The following is a 20,653-nucleotide window of genomic DNA, read 5'->3' as shown; positions in this document are numbered from 1 at the left end:
CAGGATTCTTCAATTGTCGTAGAGCAATAGTAACTGTCGCGCGCGTCCTCCTCGCCCTGTGAGCCCGATAAATTGATGAGGAAGGCGTGTCTCGGCATCTTTTTCCTTCTCACTCTCGCTAAGACGGAAACATGTCGCGTCTGGATCGGCGTTAAAAAACAATGACGTAGTACGCGTTTAGGGGAATGTGGACGGTTAAGGCGCGTGGGGAGGGGGCTGAGCATGTTAATTGCCCGTGCCCGGTATTATTGAAGTTCCCAAGGCTCATCTTGTGAATGATGCCGTGAGCTTATCCTCAGTGAGCGTCCTTTGGAATTGACGAATAACCGTCGTTTTTCTTCTTAGGGGTAATGATTGCACTGTTTTTAGTTTTCAGAACATTCCCATTGATTGTAGAATTGCATTGTTCCTCATGTGATGGATGGTCGAGTGCTTAAATGTCGAAATAAAGGAGAAATGGTGTAGTGTCTGTTATTCCATCTTAACGGCGTCTCACTTCAAAAGTGCATCTCAGCGTCAACAACACAAACCAGTAACTCTTAACACACTTAAAGCACTGCATGACTCTCGTGAGAATTTATCCATCTCACTATTTTTGTTAATCATACAGCAAGCCCACCAGGCCGTGATTAATCCGTCTTCAACGCTTGGGTATAGGGTAACTCAACTGTGGCGCATGTTGTGGCTACCTAGCGAGGTGGCTGTCGCGCCTCCCGCCAAAGCTTTTCGTTGTGAGCAGGTCTGCCCAGCGCTTCATCGCTAAGACGGCTTCAAGAAGTCGCAAAGTACTGGAGCCAAGAACATTAAACACGCGACTGAAATCGCGAACGGCTCGGTATGTCGACACGGCTGTAGACATGCTACCAACGCGCTGATTTACCACGATGCCAATGCCCCGCAACCGAGCGATCCCAGCGCTTCAACCCAACACTCTCCACGACTAGAAGCCTCTTCCATGACCGGACTACAACAGCTCGGGCGCGTATATACCGCGAATAGAATCAGCAGCAGTGACTCTGTTGCACAGCTTTGGTTCACGCGCTGCTGGCTCATCGGGCTTTCCATTTGCATTGGCTGAGACGCACCAAGTTATGGTGGTACAGTCATGGACGAGGCATTCTCGATGTCAACAGCATGGCGAACATACAAGACGAAGCAGCGGTGAGAATAAGCCGACGTAATGTGGGTGCTACGCACGAGGACAAAGACCTCAGCTGCTCAGTTCGCCGCGACGACTCGGATCTCAACCAAGAGCCCGGCCTATTCTCGAACCTGCGGTTGATTGTCTATGAATGGGCAAGTCTGAAGCTTCTGGGACCTCCCTGCTTGTTTGCCTTTATCTTGATCCTCCGACCCAGTAGAGCGACTGTCGATGAGGCTGATCGGTAGGTTCGCGAGAGTCCATATATTACTAGGACAATTGCTAACCCTTTGGCATAGCTCGCAGGCCTCTACTACCAGGCCACCGCATCGAGTCCGATCGCCCTCTACGTTCACTTCAATACTCACCGCGACCCCTCATGAAATACCTGAAGCGACCAACGAGACGTACATCGTCTGTCCCCATGGTTTATCGAGCCGACCGACGAACCCTCCCAGCCAGCAGCCCTATTGCCGTTCCCACCCAGTGAGGCGCTCGGTATTGCCAATCTATAAGCCACAGCGTTGGTGATGGTCCGATTTGCCGTCCTGAAACTTTCGGTTGACGACGAGTGTTTGGTGGAGGCAGACAGCACCTTCGGTACATGATATCGGGGTTTACCGCGATCGATCGTCTACGAGCACACGGAACCTCGTCGCTGCGAATCGAATAAACTATACGAGCGTAATGGTGCGCGAGATGTCGCTTGGTGCTCCTGCTGTATTTGCCATTCGGTAGATCGACGCCGCGCTGCAGCTGCGGATTACAATCACGTTTCGGCCTCCATTCGGAATGCTCTTGAGCGACGGGCCCTGGTTGCAATCTTTGAACACCTCGATACCTGACACAATGCGTCCATCAATTGAACATGGTTGAATTAAAATTGCCTAATACTCCTGCGCAACAGCCTTCTCCAATATCCGCTCGCAAATCTTCTTCGCATTATCCGCGTCGATTGAGGGCACCAAGTGGCTCTCCTGATCAATGAAGGGATGGCTGAATCCCTTCAAGATTTCCATCGCGTCGATATGGCTTGTTGGCTTACCTGCTCCGCCCATTAGCATCCGCAACTACTGTTGTATCGGTTCGAGCTTACCACTCTCGCCCACTTGCTCGTGCCATTTCTTGTCGGCCTCGTATGCACCAGCGTTGGCAACATCCTCGTCCGATAACAGGGCGTCTTTCTTTGTGACGGACGCGTGGGCCTTGGCCTGTTCTGAGCTGTCTACAGGGAGTTAGAAAGGTAACATCGCAAGTAGCGTAGGAGCGTACCGTCGAACCAAGCTGCCATGATGACTGTCGTGAATGATGCGTTGCTTGCGATTTGGGGTAATTTCTTTGAGTACAAGGCACAGGTTTAATTCGTAAGTTGTAGCGTTACGACACTTTGAACCATGGGACTGTGAGCGCTTCTTCCTTGGGCCTCAGTGTTGGCTCGTTATGACGATTACCGACAGATTGAGCTCCATTGTGACGACGTAGTGATGCTTCCAATGACGCTATCAGTGTCTGTCTGCCTCACTGTATCTCCAATTATGCACCACAAATAAATACATAAACTGAAGGAGAGACTGGCTGATATCCTGAACAATTGGACATGCTCTGGTTAGCTTCCAGACACTGTTGATCCTAAGCTTCTTGATCTGCGTCCATCTAGAAGTTTTAGTCTACTTGCTTCGCCTGTCCAGCGCCCACCCAATAGCTGATCAATTGGAGCAATCAGATAAGATAACGCTTAATTCGATGGAGGTGCGGTCAGTTTTTAAGGAATCACCAGTTCTTTTTGGGTCTTGCTCGTTCCTCGTCGATAGTTCGTTGGCCTCAATGACGGATATTCACCAACCACGATTTGTGGGATGGTGATATCATCACACTCGCAACCTGACTATCCAGGAACGCTCAATGTCACCACTGTAGCATCAAAAAGATGTAGGTCTTAGCAAGTAAGTCGTAGCATTGAATATATAGTTCATTGTCTGCTGTACTGTCAAATGCCACTTGTAGAGGGCAATGGGTACCTGTGAAGATGGAAGCCTCTGGCCTATGACGACATGAGTGAGCTGAGTGATGCTCGCTTTATCGATAACAAGCAAATGCGCCCATTGGAAAGAAACCACCCATCTTCGTCAAGTACAAGTCACCAGTTTCGAGAGTATTTAATGCTGTTCGGACGAGTAGAGATTGTGCAGAACAACATTTGACTTGAGCCTAGACCGTGGACGCGGATGCTGCCGGCGCCAGCTATGTCATGGTGATAATTTTAGGTCATCTCAGCTCGGCGTGGCGCCTGGAGACCCCGAATTTCGCGACGCGCGAGCTGGGAGCGAACTTAGGTTTCGATGTCTCCGCGGGGTTGGCAACCTTTCAAGACTGTCAATTCCAGTCAGACAGTTCCAACAAAGGCACATTGAAGATGGATTGGACTCACTGCCTGTGTAGATTCGTCACTTCCGGAGGTATTCCCGGTTTATTGGGTCAGTTCAGCCTGTGGCAATTAGCTTACTCCAGCATCAAGCCAAGCTGACAGGTCAGCGTTCCAGACAGCCGGCAAACACGGCAATAGATATCTGGAGCTGAAACAATGCATGATGCTATACCCAAGACGAATTGAGTGTCTATCGCAATTGCAGTGGAGTTGTAGCGTCAGCCTCTGGCATTACGTACTCCGTGGGCGCCGGTTATCCGAGACACGGCAGCCATTGCCGAAACTAATGCAATAATGCATTATGGAGCGAGCCGTGAGATCCGATATGCCCAAGTTACTGGATGGAAAGTGTCATTGTTAGCACCTGTTCTAGGAGGGAAAGAAAACAGCGAAATCGGTTTGGTGGCAGATCGGCTATCGTTGGCGTAAGCGATTCTGTTGTTTTCTTTCACCCCGGAGGGAGGCTGGTTCAAGAAAGTTTACGGGAGTACCGCTTGTTTCCAAGTTTAGATCATGTACCTGGACCCTTTAAAGTATAAAGTGCTAGCTCTTGGTGTTCTACAATCTCTCAACAAATCTCAACACTCACAACTCTTCGACAACTTGACAAACAATTAAGCATAAATCTTTTCTTTATCTTTATAACACACTTTCATCATGGGTTGGTTCAGTAGTAAGTATCCATGGCTTTGGTGCTTGTTGACTCTGTACTAACATCTCGCAGACGACAGCGACGTCGCGCAATCATACGAGCAGGTCCGCGACCGTCCACATGAGGCCAAATGGAGTCACGAGCTCATCGGAGGAGCTGCGGCTTTCGAAGCGGCTAAAGCATATGAAGAACACTGTGAACGAAATGGTAAGCATGTTGTGATGGTGGTGTTGGTGTTGTGATATCAGATCTGTCGAGGAGATCCGCAACACAACGCACGTGATCACAGGCTAACAATAATCTTAGGAGAACCTGACAGCCATGCCAAGGCTAAAGAGTTCATAGCAGGTGCTATCGGGGCTTTTGTTGATCGTGAGGTTGAGACACGGGGCTTGGACTTCATTGACAAGGAAGAAGCTAAGAGGCACGGCGAGCGACATGCCATGGAGCAGCTGAACCAGTATGGAAACCAGAACGGAAACTGGTAATCGAATACCTCATAGTGGATAATATTATGGTTGATGATTGCTATTTGACATTCTTTTGCCTGGTGATTGTTAGAAGTAGAGATGTCAGTTGAGCTTCACCGGGCGGACCGGAACATCTTGTCCGGAGACTCACTTGTACAGCAGCAGAACGGTGAAATCATGTATAATGTTTTATGTCTCAATCATTGAGATCAAGGTAAGACTACCAGTGCTCATTTTATATACTTCATTCCTCATACACACATCAACATAACTCTCCATCCATTCTCTAAACAATGTCATGGTCACAAGGCTTGCCCTCCACACCGGTCAAAACGTCATGGAAATGCAACGAAGCATCATCTCTGACTCTCTTGATAGATCCGACCGTAGCGTTGGAAGGTGTTTTGGGAAGAAGCTCAACACCATCGATGGCAAGCTTGCTAAGAACATGAGCAGCAGCTTGGGCATTCTTGTAAATAGTGTCGGGAACGGGGTTGGTGATGTTGTCACAAGCTTGATGGTAGCAAGCATCCTGCTCGAGACCAGTTCCTGTGAAGAGACCACCGACGGGCTTCTTGAGGACCTCGAGGAATGCAACGTAGTCGGTTCCGCCGGTGAGACCAGCGGGTGTAACCTCGATATCCTTAGACTTGAAATGCTCACGGAAGAGATCCTCAATAACATCAGAGCCAGGAGGTCCACCGGGACCCTTCTTCTTACCGGTGCCGTCGAAAACACCGAAGAAACCGCGCGAAACCATGTCGAAGTTGAGGTAAGCGAGGAGGTTGTCGACGTCGTTCTTCTTCAGGTTGTTGACGTAGTAGCGAGATCCGACAAGACCGTTCTCCTCAGCTCCCCACCATCCGAATCTGACCTTCAACTTGTGAGAGAAGTGCTGCAGAGCCTTAGCGTTCTCAAGAATGAGCGATGTGCCGGATCCTAGGAGTGTTAGTAATGTTGGGCGAGTACTCGCCGGGAGACGGCGCGGGTTCTTCGATCGACTCACCATCGTCGTTGATACCAGGACCAGCCTGCACAGAGTCCAAATGGGCTCCGAGCATAACCACGTTCTTTTCGTCGCCACCCTTGGTCTCAGCAAAGACGTTCTGAGTAATGCGTGTCTCGATAGTCTGGATAACCTTGGCAAAAGCCTCGATCTTCTCGCCGGCGTCAAGACGAGCCTTGAGTGCCTTGCCAGGCTCCTGATCGATTAATGCGGTAGGCACATAATCTGGGCTTTGTGCAGACAGAGTACCAGCAGTCAACTTGGCCTCGTCAGAGTTGTAGATAACAACAACGGCTGCACCTGCAGCTGCAGCAGGCCTAACCTTTCCAGCGAAAGTAGTCTGATCAGGACAGAGACCACGCTCGACAAGGACAATCTTATCCTTCACATCAATGCCTTCGTAATTTGCGACATCACAGGCAGCCGTGCCCTCTGGGGCATGAACGAGCTCAGCGGTGACACCCTCCTCAGAAGTGCTGGGTGTGTATGTCAAAGCGACAGTTCGGAAGGTCTCATCATCAACAGTAACCTCAGCGGCCAGAGTTTGAGTGAAATTGGCAGGGAAATCTTGCTTCCAGGTCTTGAAGCCCTCAAGCTTGGAAATCTCCTCGTAGATGAAGTCGACTGAAGCGGCGTAACCGGGAAGACCGAAAGCACGGTTTCCACCGTTGGCGTAAGCGATTTCATTGAGCTTCTCCAAGTTCTTCATCAACCTAGGACAATTAATATCTGCAAAGGAAACCAATTGAAATCACCTACCCATCCTCAGTGATGAGCTTCTGTAGCTTCTCGGAGCTAAGAGGCGGCTTGGTAGCATCAGCCAAAGGCGAAATCGCCAAGAGAGAAGCCGCTGTAGTGTACTTCATTGTGAATAGCCAAGTTAAACGTTCACAACTGAAGAAACAAGATTCTATCTGTGGGCATCCGACAGCTTAAATACTGGCCACTCAATTTTCCATCACATAAGTTCCTGCATCTTTGCAATTCCAAGGTTCATTCACGCCATTTGCCCCGCAAGTCGAGATATCGCGGAGGTGTCGTCAAGCTTTTGGAAACTAGTCCGCCCATCAAGCGAAGATCCGAGTCGGATTGGGAAGGTCGGTAATTGGCATTGCAACATGCCAAGAGGTCACTAAAATATGCATAATAATTGAGCTGCCTGATGTGTGTAAATTCCCTTTATCTTAACCCCGCTGATGAGATTTTTACGGTGCTTATCAAGAGCTTGGTAGCCGCGTCATAGCTTTTTGACAACGCCACGGTCTCGTATGCCAAGCGGTAAGTATTTTCATGGGGTTGTTGCTTTGTGAGATGGATCAACCCAGGGACCTTTTGTTTCTCTTGGCTGGGCGGGGTCAAGTTGTGTAGCCACTGCCATGGTACGTCAACTGCATGGGTGGATCTTGGGAGTATTCTCGGCGTTTTCTAGTATATCTCCTTCCTATTCCTTGGACAAGTCTGATCAAGCTGATAAGTCTCCATACTGAAATGGTCAGATAATTCTCGCAGCGTCTTTCTGATGAGGTCACGTCTTTATGAATACCCAATTCTGCCTTGGAGTAGAGTCAATCGGATCGTGTGTAGCTTCTCTCTGATGCCTCGAGAGCCCGAAATGTCGTGATCCGAATTACGTATGACAAACAGAGTGTATCGTTGCATTTCAAGTAAGCTTGACTCAAAGGGTTACTCAAGTTCTGTATCACGCCCCGCATTTCTGATCAAGATGAATTGACAATTAACTCATAAAGGCCGCTGCATAGCAAAAGAAGCAGTGAATGTCGTGAGACGGACAAAAGCTTCACCAAGTGTTACAAGCTGACGCGTCTCGCCTGAGCTTTAGTAACCATGGAGTTTGTTTTGGACTTGTGTCACGGCAGCGTCGATGATAAATAGCATCTGAGCTAAAAACGAGATCCAGGTCATCCTTAAGACCAACCATGACCAAAACCATCTACGACACGCCCGACTTCTTTGCGGAGTACTCCTCCTTTAGCAAACAGAAGAAAGGCCTAGAATACGCAGAAGAATGGCCTCCCTTGCGCGCTCTCCTCCCCCGCCCAACGGGCATAAGAGTGATGGATATCGGATGCGGCTTTGGCTGGTTTTCACGATGGGCCATGGAAGAAGGGGCTGCATCAGTTAGAGCCATAGATGGCTCCGAGAACATGCTCAACAAAGCTCGCGAAATGACGAACAACAGCGGCATCGGGTACGAAAAAGCTGATCTGGAAACCATCACATTCGAGAAAGAGGAGGAAGATACGTACAGCTTGGTCTTCAGCTCTCTGGTGCTTCACTACGTTGTCAACCTCGAGAGGCTTGTCAATCAGATACATCGCGTCCTGGTACCTGGAGGCTCATTTGTGTTTTGCACCGAACATCCTATCTTCACTGCACCATCCAATGCAGAACCCTTCAACGACGAGAAGACTGGGAAGCAACGCTGGCCGCTCGAAGGGTACCAGGAAGAGGGTGTACGACAGACAGATTGGCTGGTGAAGGGCTTTCAGAAGCAGCACCGAACTATGGCCAGCTATATCAATATACTGCTTAGAGCTGGATTCGAGATCACAGGGTTCGACGAGGGTTATTTGAGCCCTGCGAAGGTTCTGGAGTTGCATGGTTGGTATGGGATGGACGTGCCTAAATATCTTATGATATCGGCCGTGAAAAAGTAGTCCTACCAAGAAGTAATTCTTGCCAAGCTATGAGGAAAGGATACGCTATGCCATGGTAGCGAATAGTTGAGCTTTTGGAAATTTGCAGAGGGGAAACGTAAAAACACTTTGGGCACTCGTGTAGCGAGACTGAAATTGACATATCACTCTAAGAGCACAAAGTAGGTACTCTGTTCATGCTACCTGACTAACCAACTGATCGAATTCCTCCTCTGTGTGCTCCTGAAAAGTTCTAAACTTCTCATTCAAAAGGGTATCACCATTCCTAAACCGCTGCATCGTCAACTTCTTGCCAGACAAACGCTTCGCCTCGAATAGATCCTCCACATCCACAAGCTCCGGTACAACCGTCGTACGGAACTCATAAGGCACCCCACTATTTTTGATCAGCTCAATGCTGGCTTCCAAAAGCTTCGGCTTGACCTTCTTGCCTGTGACGCGTTTGTAATTCTCCAACGCACACTTGATGTCCATCGCTACAAAATTGACGAGCTTCTCCTCAAAGACTTGCTTCAATACATCGGGCGACGTGCCATTTGAGTCAAGCTTGACACTTATCCCCGCACCTTTGAGAATTCTCAAAAATGGGAGTAACCCTTTGTGTATCGTGGGCTCACCGCCTGAAACAACGAGACACTTGTGAGACGTAGAGACAATATGCCGAAAGATATCCAGTAGGGTCACATCGTCACATTCGCCTTGTACAAGTGGACCGTTGTGACACCATGGACAAGCCAAGTTGCAACGAGAGGTGAACATGATGGACGCTTGTGTCTTGCCAGGATAATCGCACAAAGTGCTCTTGACGTAGCTAGCCACCGGGAGATCTTGGATCGCAGCGACCTGTTTCTCCAGCTCTTGAAGCTTAGCGTCGTTGTCTGACCCAAGACCGGTCTCGTACTTGTACACCTTCCGTTGGACGAACTCCTTCGACTTTCCTCTATTCCAATCCCGCGTAGGACGAAAATACCCCACAATGCGAGAGTAAACTAACGTCAGCTCCCCGCACGCTGTGCACTCAGGCTGCTCACCAACACGGTACCCGTGTGTAGGACAAATACTGAACGTGGGAGTAAGTGTTATGTAAGGAATTCGGAACTTTGCAGTCAGCGTCTTGATCAAATCTCGGGCCAACTTCCAATTCGGTAGCTGTTCACCCAAGAAAGCATGGAAGACGGTTCCACCAGTGTACGAACACTGAAGCGCCTCTTGATGGCCCATTGCTTCGAAGAGATCTTCTGTAGTGTCGACGGGTAGCATAGTGGAGTTGGTGTAGAACGTGGGGATATCTTGGTTTGGGAAGAGCTCCTTGTCTCGTTTGGCGAATTTGTAGCACGTACTTTCTGCTGGACTGGCTTCCAGGTTGTACAGATTACCAGTTTCCTTCTGAAAATCTTGGAGTTGGTGTTTGATGAACTCGAGGACTTCAAGGGCAAAGTCCTTTTCTTCACTGATGCCTTCTCCCAATAGGGCGACTAACGCTTCGTTCATGCCGTTAACTCCGATTGTGCTGAAATGATTCGTCCAGTAAGAGCCTGTGCGGTGCTTTGTGGCAGAAAGATAATGGGCAGCATAGGGGTATAGAGTTGAGTGGGCGTCGACGAGCTTCCTCTTGATCTCCAGCGAGTCTTTCGCTACGCGTAGTGTCATGGCTAGCTCAGACATGAACACTTCCTTGGAGCCCTTCGAACGGTAGGCGAGATTGGGTAGATTGAGAGTGACGACTCCAATAGAACCAGTCAAGGGACTTGCGCCATATTGGCCACCAACTCTGCAGTGAAGTTTGCTAAGATCAAGTCTCAGTCGGCAGCACATTGATCTGAAGTCCTCAGGATCAAGATCGCTGTTGATGAAATTTGCAAAGTATGGGACACCATACTTAGCCGTCATCTCCCAGATGGACTGCCACCGAGGTGACTCCCAATCGATCCCATCAGAGACGTTGTAGGTAGGAATCGGGAAGGAAAAGATGTTGCCGTTCCCGTCGCCTTGCATCATGACCTCAGCGAAAGCTTTGTTGAGTACGTCCATCTCTTGCTGGAAGTCACTGTACACCCACTCCTCTCGCAATTCGCCGCCAATGATAACGTATTGGTCGCCTAGGCGCTTGGGGCATATCAAGTCCAGGGACAGATTGGTGAAAGGAGCCTGAAAGCCACTTCGTGTCGGAACATTGAGAGAGTAGACAAAACTCTGCACACATTTGAAGACCTCTGTATAAGACAAATCGTCGCTGCGGATAAAAGGTGCGAGGTACGTGTCAAAGCTCGACAGAGCCTGTGCACCAGCAAGTTCTCCCTGCAACGTGAACAGAAAGTTCACAATCTGATTGAGAGCAGTGTTGAGGTGCTTCGCGGGTCGACATTGAATCTTGTTCTCGACGCCGCCAAAGCCTTGAAGGAGGATGTCCTCGATGCTCCAGCCAGAGCAGTACGCGCTTAGGAAGCCGAGATCGTGGATATGAAAGCGATTCTCGGCGTCATACTGGCGGATCTCGGGAGTGTATATCTTTTCGAGCCAATACTGAGAGATGATTTGGTTCGAGACGTATTGCATTAGGCCTTGGTGGGAGTAGGTCGAGTTGGCATTTTCGGCAGTCTTCCATGTTCCTTTGGCGAGGTACTCGTCGACAAGATTGATGTTGGAGGACATAGCGACGTAATCGAAGATTATAAGCAAAGAAGCAGGAAGAAGACACTAAGGCAAACCGTGACGAGGTATTTGCGATCTTGAGTTGGGATGCAAGATCGACTGGTATAGAATCAATTCAACTGCTCGAGCGGTTACGGCATATATACATTTGCGCTTCTATACTCATTGCCATTGCCGAACCACCGACCCATAATCCACCCGCTGGCATGATAGCAGTGACTCAATTCATTCCCATCATGAGACTATCGCAAAACAATCCATCAGATGCCCTCGGAAAACACGATCCATACGCGTCGGCCCAGAGCTTGACTGGGCTGATGAACTACGCCTGGACCGCGATTTGCACGCGTCAACTCGTGACTATGCATGATATGGGCCGACTGCGCATCCAAAAGTCAGCTAATTGTGGTTCAATTGCTATGTCATGAACGGGCCGTTAATTGGAACATGAGACCGGCAAGGAACGCGTCTGTTCCTGGCTCGACGCGTAGATAAGCTTATCTGCTTATCGATTACCAGATAAGCATGATTAAACATCATGGCCTCTTTGGCTCACTTCTCTTCGAAAAAGATCAAGCTTAAATCATGTCTCTCTTGCTATTTGAAAAATGATTTCTCCGTATAACACAGATCAATTTTGCAAGCGCGGTGGAGGTCTATAACATCTTACAATTTGTGGTAAGTCAACTAATAACCCGAGACTATATACAAGCCAATAACCCAATCCATTCCTCTTGATGTTTACTTAGAAGGCTCAGCGAACTGATGAGAGAAAGGCTGAACCTGTCCAAAGTTGGGTGTGCCATCAGCATTGGCAGTCAAAGGCTGAGTCATAGCATATCTCGTATCATCACAAGCACCATTCTTGTTAGAGGTAGCATGGAAAGTGATAAAGGTCTGCTTTCCATCAGGGCTCTGGAAGAAACTGTTGTGGCCAGTTCCGTAGCTTCCGTTGGCACTCTTGAGGACACAGCCGTTCGATTTCTTCCAAGCTGAGGCCTTGGCAGGATCAGTACGACCATCCCATTCGAGTAAAGCAACACAATAATCAGGCGTCCAGCAATAGTTAGCGCTGTAAGCAATGTAGGTTTTGCCTCCGAAGTAGAGGGCGTTGGGTCCTTCTTGGACGGGAGTGCCGCTCTTTTCCCAGGATTGGTCGGGTTGGGAAATGATGCTCAAAGCACCCAGAGACATGAAGTCCGAGCCCAACTTGCGCACACAGGTGGACTGGTATTGAACTCCGGTCATACAGGAGTACACAAAATAGTTACCGAACTGATTAGTTCGCAAAATCGTTCCATCCAGGCCCCAATCGTCATGGAGCTTGGCTCCGTATGACCAGCTGTCCCAAGGTGTGACACCACCTAGTCTCATGTGTTAGTTGTCTTCTCGCCGGAAGTGTGGACATTGATACTGACCCTTGAGAACATGAGAATGCTGCCCTGTAAGGTCCTCAGACTTTCCGGCAGTGTAGTAAATGTACCATTTACCGCCGAGAAGATGGAGTTCAGGCGCCCAAACGTTGGATGATCGTGTAGGGTTGGAGTCGGTGTAGATAACCTTGGGGGTGGCTGTCTTCAATCCCTCGATGGTAGTAGCACGGGAAAGTTGCAGGTTGGTCCACTCAGTCGAGATAAGGTAGTAGTAACCGCCAGTGTAAGTGATCTGGGGATCACCACCGCCTGGATTACGGATGGGGTTAGTGTAAGCACCAACGGAACCGACAAGACCAAGAGCCAAAGTGAAGATATTGTTCCAAGAAACCATGATCGTAGATGCTGGAGAGATCCTGTTTGTTGATCTGATAAAACTTGTGGGCTTTGTTCAACCTTTTATCATTTCCAGATAGCATGTGTAGAACTGGTGTAAATTATTCTTACAGTAGCAACGCTAATCTTGTTCAAGTAACCTTCCTTTAAAGCTTAAGCTCGGGCAGTAAAACCACGAATGACCTGTTATCCCGCCAGTGCGCTATGTAATACGCGGATTGACTTGTCGATCATGTGCCGACAGCGTTGATGCGATCCAATTATATCATGCATGCCCCTGTCTTCCCCGGGTTACATCTTGCATCGGGACTTCAACCTCCGCAGTTGCTAAAAGTGTGGAGTATGCTTAAACCGCTCCAGTAAAGATAATAGATCCATGAAGTGAGTTTATTGTAACTGTATGATTGAACCACAAATTGATGTTTATGGGTCGATCAGGCTAGTTTCCCCGAGATGCAGGTAACGCAATGAACCCGATCACAATCCAAAGCTTCAATCGTCTCCAGACATAGAAACACGCGGAGAATATCGAAATTGACCTAGCTAGTAATATATGCTGACTGAGCAGCAGTGCTATCGTCCAGAACAAAAACCTGATCCTCAAAAGAAGGTCCTTGAATGTACCATAGCAGTCTTCTAGTTGCGTCACTGGCAAGCGGGCGTTGATTGTTGCGGCAACGCTCTTCGAATGAAGGAATTTCGGCAGACATTGTGTAAACGATTGGAAACTGAACTCAGCTGGGCACTACAAACTTGGAATGTTGAATGAATGGATGGCTCGTTGGTTGGGTGGCTTCTCAAGGACCCGGTTTGAACTAAATCTGCTCTTACAAGATAATTTCACATACGCGCCTAAAGCGCTACCCAGTTCAATGTTTCGAGCCCCGTGCGCAACTCAGCTGGATGAATTTACCTCACTCCTTGTCGCCATTCGCTACTTAAAACATGCCACTCCACCACGGACCATTCGGATCAGGCTCAGGCAAGGTGTAGGGGACTGGGTGTTTCAGGAAATTCCAGGACTTCTCACTTGTGAGACTCACAGAATCAATGCCATTATAGTTGAGTACCACCCTTGAGCCATCGTCTGGGGGAAGTGCCGACCACGTGACTGACAAGATCTTTTCTCTCAAGTTCAAGATCCATGGATGAACAGCAGCGAGATAGTCGTGAACTGTGACATATGGCCTCGTCGAGGCCTCCACTCGTAATGGCACATGATCCTGGGGGCGGACTTCACCGCAGCATTCCAGAAGTCTGCCTCTGACACCCTCTTCTGCAAATTCAAAGACACACCAGTCGAAATCTGGATCTGCGTGCCGGTGGCTCTCCGACCAATCATCTGGCCACCAGTACAACTCACTGGACCTGACGTCTATACATGATATAGTCGGATCTGTTAAAGGCTCCTCAGAGATAGGATGCCAAACAATATCTCCGGATGGCGAACGTTGCGCATATGGCTGTCTTGGTCCTGAAGGGTCCCATTTGTTATCCAGCACAAATATGCTATCTTCCAAAGACTCGTCGAAATACCACAACAGCTTTTTGGTAGCTTCAGTATGCATTGGGAACTGAAAGCTCCCGCGTCTTTCTTCGTATGATGGAATTTGGATAGACATCTAAGAGGTGGGCAAAAAAAGGCAGCTGGAAAGATAAAGGCAAAAGAGGACTGACGAATCAGGAATATGAAGGCACTCAGAGCTCTATTTGTGCCATTTAGACCGCTCCTCAGAGGACGCCTCACTGCTGTTGGTATCCACCTGTTGGTTGCAAAATTTCATGCGTATCATATACACTGAGTCATTCCAGACTCACGGGTCACCGGGAGGCACGTACGCTTTTAGTCTAATAAGGCTTTTTCCCAGCAGCCGGTAGAAAAGAAGAATGCTCTTTGATCGTACTTCTCGCCATACAAGGTTATGATCGCATTGTAATCCATTCTCGTGTGCTTGGATCATAATGCATGTCAAACACCGTCTCGACGCCGACTTCTTCTGGAACGGCGAAGCCAACAACAACATTTGGCTCATTATAATGGCCCATAAACTCAAGCACGAATTCAAGATTAGTTCCAGCATCCAGCGTCTCCCGAAAGGTAAACGAGAATGGCTCAGCTCTTATGACTCGTCTGCTGTTCTCGAGCTTAACAGACATCAGATATGACACTGGTATGCCATCGTTGTCGACACCGGTTAAGACAATTAACTGGCGCCCATGCGCATCCTTCTCGATCTTAATGACGAGTCTTCGCTTGAGAATGAAGGTCGGAATGGTATAGCCAAGTTTATCCATAACCTTCGTCATGAGCAAGTCAGATTCGGACCAAATATGCATCGAGGCCAGATTCTCCATGAAAGTATCTTGCAGATTGCAGATGATCATCTTTCCCTTCTTGCTTTTGCCCACTGTTTCGGGAATGCCACTTGCGGGGGGTACGCTTAGCGATGAACCAAGAACAAGACACAGGTCAGCTTTCTTAGCATGGCTTCGGGCAAGTTTAAGTGGTTCTTCTGGAAGGAATTCGCCAAAGTTGATGATGGTGTCGTGGAGATTTCCTCCACATTGAGTGCACTTACGGCCTGTTCGGTGATCATGTACTGTTTTCTCGTATGTTGCGACGGCTCGGAAATCTTTCCCTTGATAAGTAACCATTAGATAACTGTGAAGGCTAACTTACCTCGTATGAACTCTTTTCCACAGTCTTTACAGCATTCGCGGTTGCTGTTGCCATGTAACTCAGATATGCCATCCTACGTCAGTTAGCGCTCAGATTGAAGTGGTAGGTCAGAGTTTTGTACTCTTGTAATTCCACTCCTTCGATGCAAGCCATCACAATTCTGACTAATGAGATACTTCATAACTCCTTGACGCTGAAGCTCCACCAAAGCCATGTGAGTCGGCGTGGGGATAGCTTGCAAAGTGTTAGTCGCCTTGCCCGTACGTGATCTTCCTTGAGCCCTCAAAGTCCACGCGCCCTCGGGTCCACGAAAGTCGGGGATACCTAGACGATCAATCAATTGGCTTAGATATGGAGGTTGTTATTTATGTACCAGCTGAAGTGGAGACACCTGCACCCGTGAACACGATAAAATGCTTGCTGTTCTTGATCAGGGCGACAAGCTTGTCCGCCTGTTGGTCGATGGCCTCTGGTGCATCGCGTCGCTCGGGAGGCGCTACTTTGGGTGCTGAAGAGGCCATTTTGTCAAAGAACGTCAACTTTATTACTTATTTCGTGGCAGGAATATTTTAGGAAGATGGTGTCTGTTCATGCAAGACAAGGAACTGTGAATTTGCTTACATCTCTAGGCAACCACCCCGCTATAAGAATAACTAATGTCTTGAAGTTCCATCAAGCTAACACCAGAGCCAATCAAGTGAGTTGCTCATGTCAGGTCCCTGAAACACCAGACCAGTTCAAGCAGCTCGCGCCATCTTCACATCCAATTGAGGAATCTCAAAGCCAATGACCTTCCCATCTTTATCCATGTCGAATCGAACATAAATCTCAGCATCCGCACCAATTTCCTGCCAGGTGATGCACGTAGGAGTCCCCATGTCAATGAGAGCACTTCTGTCTTGGAAAACAGCGACGAATTGATGCTGGTTCTCAGTCTTGACATTGGTAGGGTAAATCCTGAAGTCGAGATCCTTGGCTTCGATACCAAGCTTCTGAGCAGTGCGGTCCTTGACGTTGACTCCATCGATGACCAGCTTCTGCACGACCAGACCATGACCGTTATCGGTACGGTTGAAAAAGGCCTGTGAGTTCTCACCCTTGAAATCGCCAGCATACCGATCCTCAGTCTCGGCAGCTGCAATCTGGAGGAGGTGACCAAGGACCTCACTAACAATATCAGCATGAACATTAAGATCAAGCTTTCGATCTTCGACAGTGCTGTCATGAGCCAGGATAGCAAAACCAGCGTTGAAGTCGGTGGTGAGGCCGAAGTAGCTAGCGTATTTGCCGATGGCACCGGCCTTGGTTAGAGCATCCATGATAGGACGGATACTGTTGCCGGCACGGTAGACTTCCCAAGGACGACCGACGCCGTTGCGCAGGTTTGATGTATCAGCGTGGGACTTGAGCCAGCGACGGGTGATAGCTGGTGGAAGGATATCGGAAGCAAGCATGGAGTGGCCAGCCCGAGCGAGGTCTTCCATGGAGCTGACGAATGATAGTGCACTACGATGGGTTAGTAAGAATCTTGATCATGGTTTTGATGAGCCTACCCAGGCTCGCCAATGATTGAGGTATTGAGGCTCTCCATTGCAAAGATATCCTTGATATCATGGCCCAGGACACCGCTGGAGGTCATGTTCAGAGGGTTAAGAAGGGTCTCTTCAATGATGGAAGACCACTCATCGCCACTTTCCTTTTGCATTGCGAAGACGAGGAGTTGCCATGCTGCGTAAGAAACAACGGGAGTAGTGTCCGGGAGGAAGTAGGGCGACTTGGTAGCGAAGGCCTCCTTGAAGGCTGTGGGTTGGTTAGTGTGATGAATCCGGCTTGCGGGTGAACCACTTACACTCCCAGTCACACGGCTCGCCGATAGCACACGCCTTGGCTATGTTCAGTATTAGTAAAAGGCTCGCAATATCCGATTTGGCACGACTTACATTCGCGGCTAAGTCCGGAAACCTGACCAGCCAAGGCTCCAATAGTGATATCCTCCCAAACAGGTGCAAATGGCGCCTTGACTTCAGCCAGCTCGGGCAGAAACTTGGTGATAGGTGTCTCCCACTGCTCGTCCATCTTGGCAAGCCAAGCATAGACAGTGAATACCATACTCACATCCCCAACCGGAAACTTGGTAGCCAGAGTAATGTTCTCGTTGGATACCTGGTCCTCAGGAGATGTGTAGTGATACTCAAAGAAGATAGGATCCTCTCGAAGCTTCTCATCTCCACCGAATATGATGACCGAGAAGGATGTAGTGTTAACATTGATGGGCCCGTATTTCTCACTGCCGCCGTTCTTGATAAGATTGTCAAACATCTCGGTGAAACCTGAAACGAGATTCTTGATCGGTTTGGAGGTTTTGTTGATGGTAGGTGCAGGATAGTCAGCTCCTAGCGGTGCGCACCCGAAGTAGGAAATGTTTTCCTCGATACAGGCGGTTTGAGCTAGAGTTACCATCGACATGGCACCCAGGATCGAGGGCAAGATGGACGAACGCATGGTGATTGATCTTCGAAGATGTGATTAGGATGTTGTGTTGTAGTAGAGTGGTGATGATGAATAGAAGAGAACCGACAGTGACATGCTCTCCTCTTTATACTCGGTCTCACTCCTTCAATATTGGACCCTCATGGTGATCCACGTTCACATCTTACGCCATCAATACCATTATTTAATCTTAACGGAGGCTTAGATACACGATTACCAGGGTTACAGTGGACCTTTCAGTGGACTAGAACTACAAACTGTAAGCCGAATAGTATTTTACAAATGACATACAACGATTGTGCTCTTACGCCGGACGTTAGTCCGACTTACTCCGTACGGTCTAAGCTTAGTCCGTATCTTAGTCCGTACAAAACATCATACTCCGACTCGGCCTAACACGCGCTCTTGAACAAGAAAGAAAATCTATTTTTATGTAAAGATACATATATCTAACTCCCCCATCCGAAATGAATTGGAAAATCAATCGGATCTGCGAAAAGAAACGTGCTTATATCCAAGTCGGGATTTTGGTACCATTCAGACCCACCCATATTCCATGACCCAGTGTTCTGGTACGGCAGCGGTACGCCGACTGGCATACCACCCGAATGATCGCTGATTGATATTGAAGGTTGAGGACCAGAAGATGGACTTATTGATGAGGTCGACGCGGCAGTTTGCTGAGCGATTTGCGATAAATACCAGTTCTCCAGACGACGTATGCGTTTTACGATGCTGTGGAAGGGATGGTCTGGTGGAGCATCTGGTCCGGGTACACCTTGGAACCTGAGCACGAGTTGACGGAGGGTATGCTTCATGTCTAGAAAGCGACGGAGATGTTGGGTGAAGCCGGATAGACTACCGCGAGCAGCTATGAGATCTAGACGGACAGCTAAGTTGAGGGCGCAGTTCATCATGATCCAGCCCATGTTTGACATAGCTACTTCTTCTCCCTGTGGCATAACTAGAATCACGCCGATTAGAGATCGAGTGGCTGACATGCTCGTAGATAACCATTCGTTTAGTGTAGTTTCATCTTCGAATGGATTTTGGAATTTGTCGAGACCAAAGGCTGTTCCTCGTGGTGAAGATTGGCTGAGCATAAGTTCGAGGATGTGTATTTGAAGAAGTAAAGGTGCTGCATGATGATTAGTAACTAAACATAAAACATCAGAAATCTACTTACGGCTTTCGCTAAGTGGAAAAGGAAGTGTTGTTTTGATCATCCCACATTTCTGCGTAATCTCCTGACACTCGGTAAAGAATTGCAAACCATTATCCGTCGGCGCCGTTTTGCAGACAAGATCTTCGATATTCTCAATAAGAGTCTGTGTTTGTATTATATACGGCAGAAACCTGTCCGTGGGATACTGATTCAGCGATGCAAGGTGCTCGCAACATGCCGAGAGATAGGTCGTGTTGAAGACTTGGCGCGACTTTTGCAGAATAATGGAAGAGCTTGATCTTCATTAGCAGTGAGTCACAAGTGATTTCTGATTGGCTTACCTCGAGGACAAATAATATGCACCAGCAAGGGCTCGCATCTCATCAGGCTGCCATTCGGGCTGATTCTGATATCTACCCCCTTCAGCGCTCCACAGCTTCGGCTTCCTAGGTCTATCAAGACGTAGATCGCTGATTATGCTTGTAACAAGATGAAGATGTTGAATATATCTTTTAGGCTTAGGTTGGTAGTGGGCCCTGTAGTCTTTTTAGCGAATGCAGTGCTCTTCCGAAAGATCGACATACCATGCGACATGTATCAGCAGTCCTTGCAACAGATCCAGCTGGTTGAAATCACCCTCGACCATCCTAACTGCAACTATCTGCTTGAACAAGTTTCCAAGTGCCACTTGAAGGGTAACATCAGAATATGAAGCAGCGACTAGCATCGCTAGACAAGCGCAGGGATGTTCCTGGTTCAGCTCCTCGATCGAACTTTCAATGGGAAAAAGAACAAATGGGAAGTACGGTATCAACCGTGATCTGAAAATGTGCAGAAGTTGTCTTCCCGTTTCGAAATCTAAAAAACCCTGCTCAAAAGGGTCAAGCGACACATCTTTGTTGAGAATATCGTGGTTTCCCTCGACGGTCCGAGCTTGTGGATTTCCTGGTGATCTTGAAGCACTTTTCGCGCCCAACCTTTCCCTGCAACAGCCACCATCAGCACACATTAGTTGACAAAAATTGTCAAAGCTCACCGTTGACGGTTCACATTCTGTCGTCTCCTCGCCTGATTAAAAACACACGTCTTACCCAGCCGTAAACACCGGTCGCACAAATCAGAATCCTGCGTCTTCTCACACCGAATTTTGAGATGAAAACATGTCTGACACGTTTTCAACAGCGGCATAGGCGAGGAGCGATCTTTACTCATAGTGAAACGCCTGTTAAGCTTAAAATTAGAGGTGGAAATAGTACGGTTTTTCTTTTTTCGCAAAGATCTGCCCGGGCGGGAAAAGATAACATGATAATGGGGACTTCAGTCACGTGTAAAATCCCGAAATCCGTGCTGTGAGAGGATGAGGCTGTGCAGTTCGGCCGCGTAATTCGCATATATAAAGCCTCGTCATGAAGGAGTTCGGAGGGACTTTTGTTCCTTCCTGTTTGCGAATTATTTCTCTAAATCTCGGTATCTTTGTTCTTGAGGCTTGGTTAAGTGACGTCACTAAAGATAGAGGAAAGTGTAG

At 48.4% G+C, this 20,653-nt stretch overlaps 10 protein-coding genes across 10 annotated transcripts; 2 read left to right on the top strand and 8 right to left on the bottom strand.

Annotated features, from left to right (window-relative positions):
• Positions 1–1,850: 1,850 nt before the first annotated feature.
• On the bottom strand, positions 1,851–2,910 carry B0J16DRAFT_123641 (uncharacterized protein). The gene is made up of 3 exons (XM_046121640.1): positions 2,414–2,910; positions 2,238–2,366; positions 1,851–2,186 (listed from the first exon to the last, which is right to left on the bottom strand). The coding sequence occupies exons 1-3, from the start codon at positions 2,430–2,432 to the stop codon at positions 2,029–2,031; spliced, it is 306 nt and encodes a 101-aa protein (XP_045982589.1). The 5' UTR covers positions 2,433–2,910; the 3' UTR covers positions 1,851–2,028.
• A 1,210-nt stretch (positions 2,911–4,120) lies between these two features.
• On the top strand, positions 4,121–4,755 carry B0J16DRAFT_340693 (uncharacterized protein). The gene is made up of 3 exons (XM_046127718.1): positions 4,121–4,239; positions 4,291–4,425; positions 4,525–4,755. The coding sequence occupies exons 1-3, from the start codon at positions 4,224–4,226 to the stop codon at positions 4,704–4,706; spliced, it is 333 nt and encodes a 110-aa protein (XP_045982588.1). The 5' UTR covers positions 4,121–4,223; the 3' UTR covers positions 4,707–4,755.
• On the bottom strand, positions 4,756–6,785 carry B0J16DRAFT_286473 (uncharacterized protein). Its single transcript, XM_046124101.1, has 3 exons — positions 6,454–6,785; positions 5,695–6,407; positions 4,756–5,627 (listed from the first exon to the last, which is right to left on the bottom strand). Exons 1-3 carry the CDS (start codon positions 6,558–6,560, stop codon positions 4,975–4,977), a joined length of 1,473 nt encoding a protein of 490 aa, XP_045982587.1. The 5' UTR covers positions 6,561–6,785; the 3' UTR covers positions 4,756–4,974.
• An 846-nt stretch (positions 6,786–7,631) lies between these two features.
• B0J16DRAFT_414371 (S-adenosyl-L-methionine-dependent methyltransferase) lies at positions 7,632–8,372 on the top strand (the record flags this gene model as incomplete). The annotated part of the gene is made up of 1 exon (XM_046133445.1): positions 7,632–8,372. One exon carries the CDS (start codon positions 7,632–7,634, stop codon positions 8,370–8,372), a length of 741 nt encoding a protein of 246 aa, XP_045982586.1.
• A 120-nt stretch (positions 8,373–8,492) lies between these two features.
• On the bottom strand, positions 8,493–11,118 carry B0J16DRAFT_340689 (anaerobic ribonucleoside-triphosphate reductase-domain-containing protein). The gene has a single exon (XM_046127717.1). It carries the CDS (start codon positions 11,022–11,024, stop codon positions 8,547–8,549), a length of 2,478 nt encoding a protein of 825 aa, XP_045982585.1. The 5' UTR covers positions 11,025–11,118; the 3' UTR covers positions 8,493–8,546.
• A 647-nt stretch (positions 11,119–11,765) lies between these two features.
• Positions 11,766–12,791, bottom strand: B0J16DRAFT_398593 (glycosyl hydrolase; the record flags this gene model as incomplete). The annotated part of the gene is made up of 2 exons (XM_046132400.1): positions 11,766–12,388; positions 12,443–12,791. 2 exons carry the CDS (start codon positions 12,789–12,791, stop codon positions 11,766–11,768), a joined length of 972 nt encoding a protein of 323 aa, XP_045982584.1.
• A 940-nt stretch (positions 12,792–13,731) lies between these two features.
• On the bottom strand, positions 13,732–14,361 carry B0J16DRAFT_319752 (uncharacterized protein; the record flags this gene model as incomplete). Its single annotated transcript, XM_046125533.1, has 1 exon — positions 13,732–14,361. One exon carries the CDS (start codon positions 14,359–14,361, stop codon positions 13,732–13,734), a length of 630 nt encoding a protein of 209 aa, XP_045982583.1.
• On the bottom strand, positions 14,277–16,053 carry B0J16DRAFT_340684 (DHS-like NAD/FAD-binding domain-containing protein). Its single transcript, XM_046127716.1, has 4 exons — positions 15,847–16,053; positions 15,595–15,797; positions 15,474–15,546; positions 14,277–15,426 (listed from the first exon to the last, which is right to left on the bottom strand). Exons 1-4 carry the CDS (start codon positions 15,992–15,994, stop codon positions 14,714–14,716), a joined length of 1,137 nt encoding a protein of 378 aa, XP_045982582.1. The 5' UTR covers positions 15,995–16,053; the 3' UTR covers positions 14,277–14,713.
• Positions 16,054–16,210: 157 nt separating this feature from the next.
• Positions 16,211–17,975, bottom strand: B0J16DRAFT_384009 (beta-lactamase/transpeptidase-like protein; the record flags this gene model as incomplete). Its single annotated transcript, XM_046131385.1, has 4 exons — positions 16,211–16,979; positions 17,027–17,273; positions 17,323–17,361; positions 17,414–17,975. The coding sequence occupies 4 exons, from the start codon at positions 17,973–17,975 to the stop codon at positions 16,211–16,213; spliced, it is 1,617 nt and encodes a 538-aa protein (XP_045982581.1).
• Positions 17,976–18,412: 437 nt separating this feature from the next.
• On the bottom strand, positions 18,413–20,346 carry B0J16DRAFT_304200 (uncharacterized protein; the record flags this gene model as incomplete). Its single annotated transcript, XM_046124713.1, has 5 exons — positions 20,165–20,346; positions 19,713–20,111; positions 19,470–19,607; positions 19,150–19,421; positions 18,413–19,101 (listed from the first exon to the last, which is right to left on the bottom strand). The coding sequence occupies exons 1-5, from the start codon at positions 20,338–20,340 to the stop codon at positions 18,413–18,415; spliced, it is 1,674 nt and encodes a 557-aa protein (XP_045982580.1). The 5' UTR covers positions 20,341–20,346.
• Between the last annotated feature and the right edge of the window lie 307 nt (positions 20,347–20,653).

This window comes from Fusarium flagelliforme (assembly GCF_020744385.1).
Source record: "Fusarium flagelliforme strain FIESC 12 MPI-CAGE-AA-0113 chromosome Unknown B0J16scaffold_4, whole genome shotgun sequence".
NCBI lineage: Eukaryota > Fungi > Ascomycota > Sordariomycetes > Hypocreales > Nectriaceae > Fusarium > Fusarium flagelliforme.
This window is presented reverse-complemented; position numbering and strand designations above follow the sequence as displayed.

Bases quoted from the DNA above. Each gene is read 5' to 3' on its own strand.
- B0J16DRAFT_340693 (XM_046127718.1), top strand. The intron at 4,426-4,524 runs GTAAGCATGTTG...CAATAATCTTAG, and splicing joins AGAACACTGTGAACGAAATG to GAGAACCTGACAGCCATGCC.
- B0J16DRAFT_340689 (XM_046127717.1), bottom strand. From the start codon at position 11,024: ATGTCCTCCAACATCAATCTTGTCGACGAGTACCTCGCCAAAGGAACA.
- B0J16DRAFT_123641 (XM_046121640.1), bottom strand. The intron at 2,187-2,237 runs GTAAGCTCGAAC...TGGGCGGAGCAG, and splicing joins CGAGCAAGTGGGCGAGAGTG to GTAAGCCAACAAGCCATATC.
- B0J16DRAFT_286473 (XM_046124101.1), bottom strand. From the start codon at position 6,560: ATGAAGTACACTACAGCGGCTTCTCTCTTGGCGATTTCGCCTTTGGCT. The intron at 6,408-6,453 runs GTAGGTGATTTC...TAATTGTCCTAG, and splicing joins AAGCTCATCACTGAGGATGG to GTTGATGAAGAACTTGGAGA. The intron at 5,628-5,694 runs GTGAGTCGATCG...TAACACTCCTAG, and splicing joins TCCTGGTATCAACGACGATG to GATCCGGCACATCGCTCATT.
- B0J16DRAFT_340684 (XM_046127716.1), bottom strand. From the start codon at position 15,994: ATGGCCTCTTCAGCACCCAAAGTAGCGCCTCCCGAGCGACGCGATGCA. The intron at 15,798-15,846 runs GTACATAAATAA...TTGATCGTCTAG, and splicing joins AGGTGTCTCCACTTCAGCTG to GTATCCCCGACTTTCGTGGA. The intron at 15,547-15,594 runs GTACAAAACTCT...TAACTGACGTAG, and splicing joins GAAGGAGTGGAATTACAAGA to GATGGCATATCTGAGTTACA.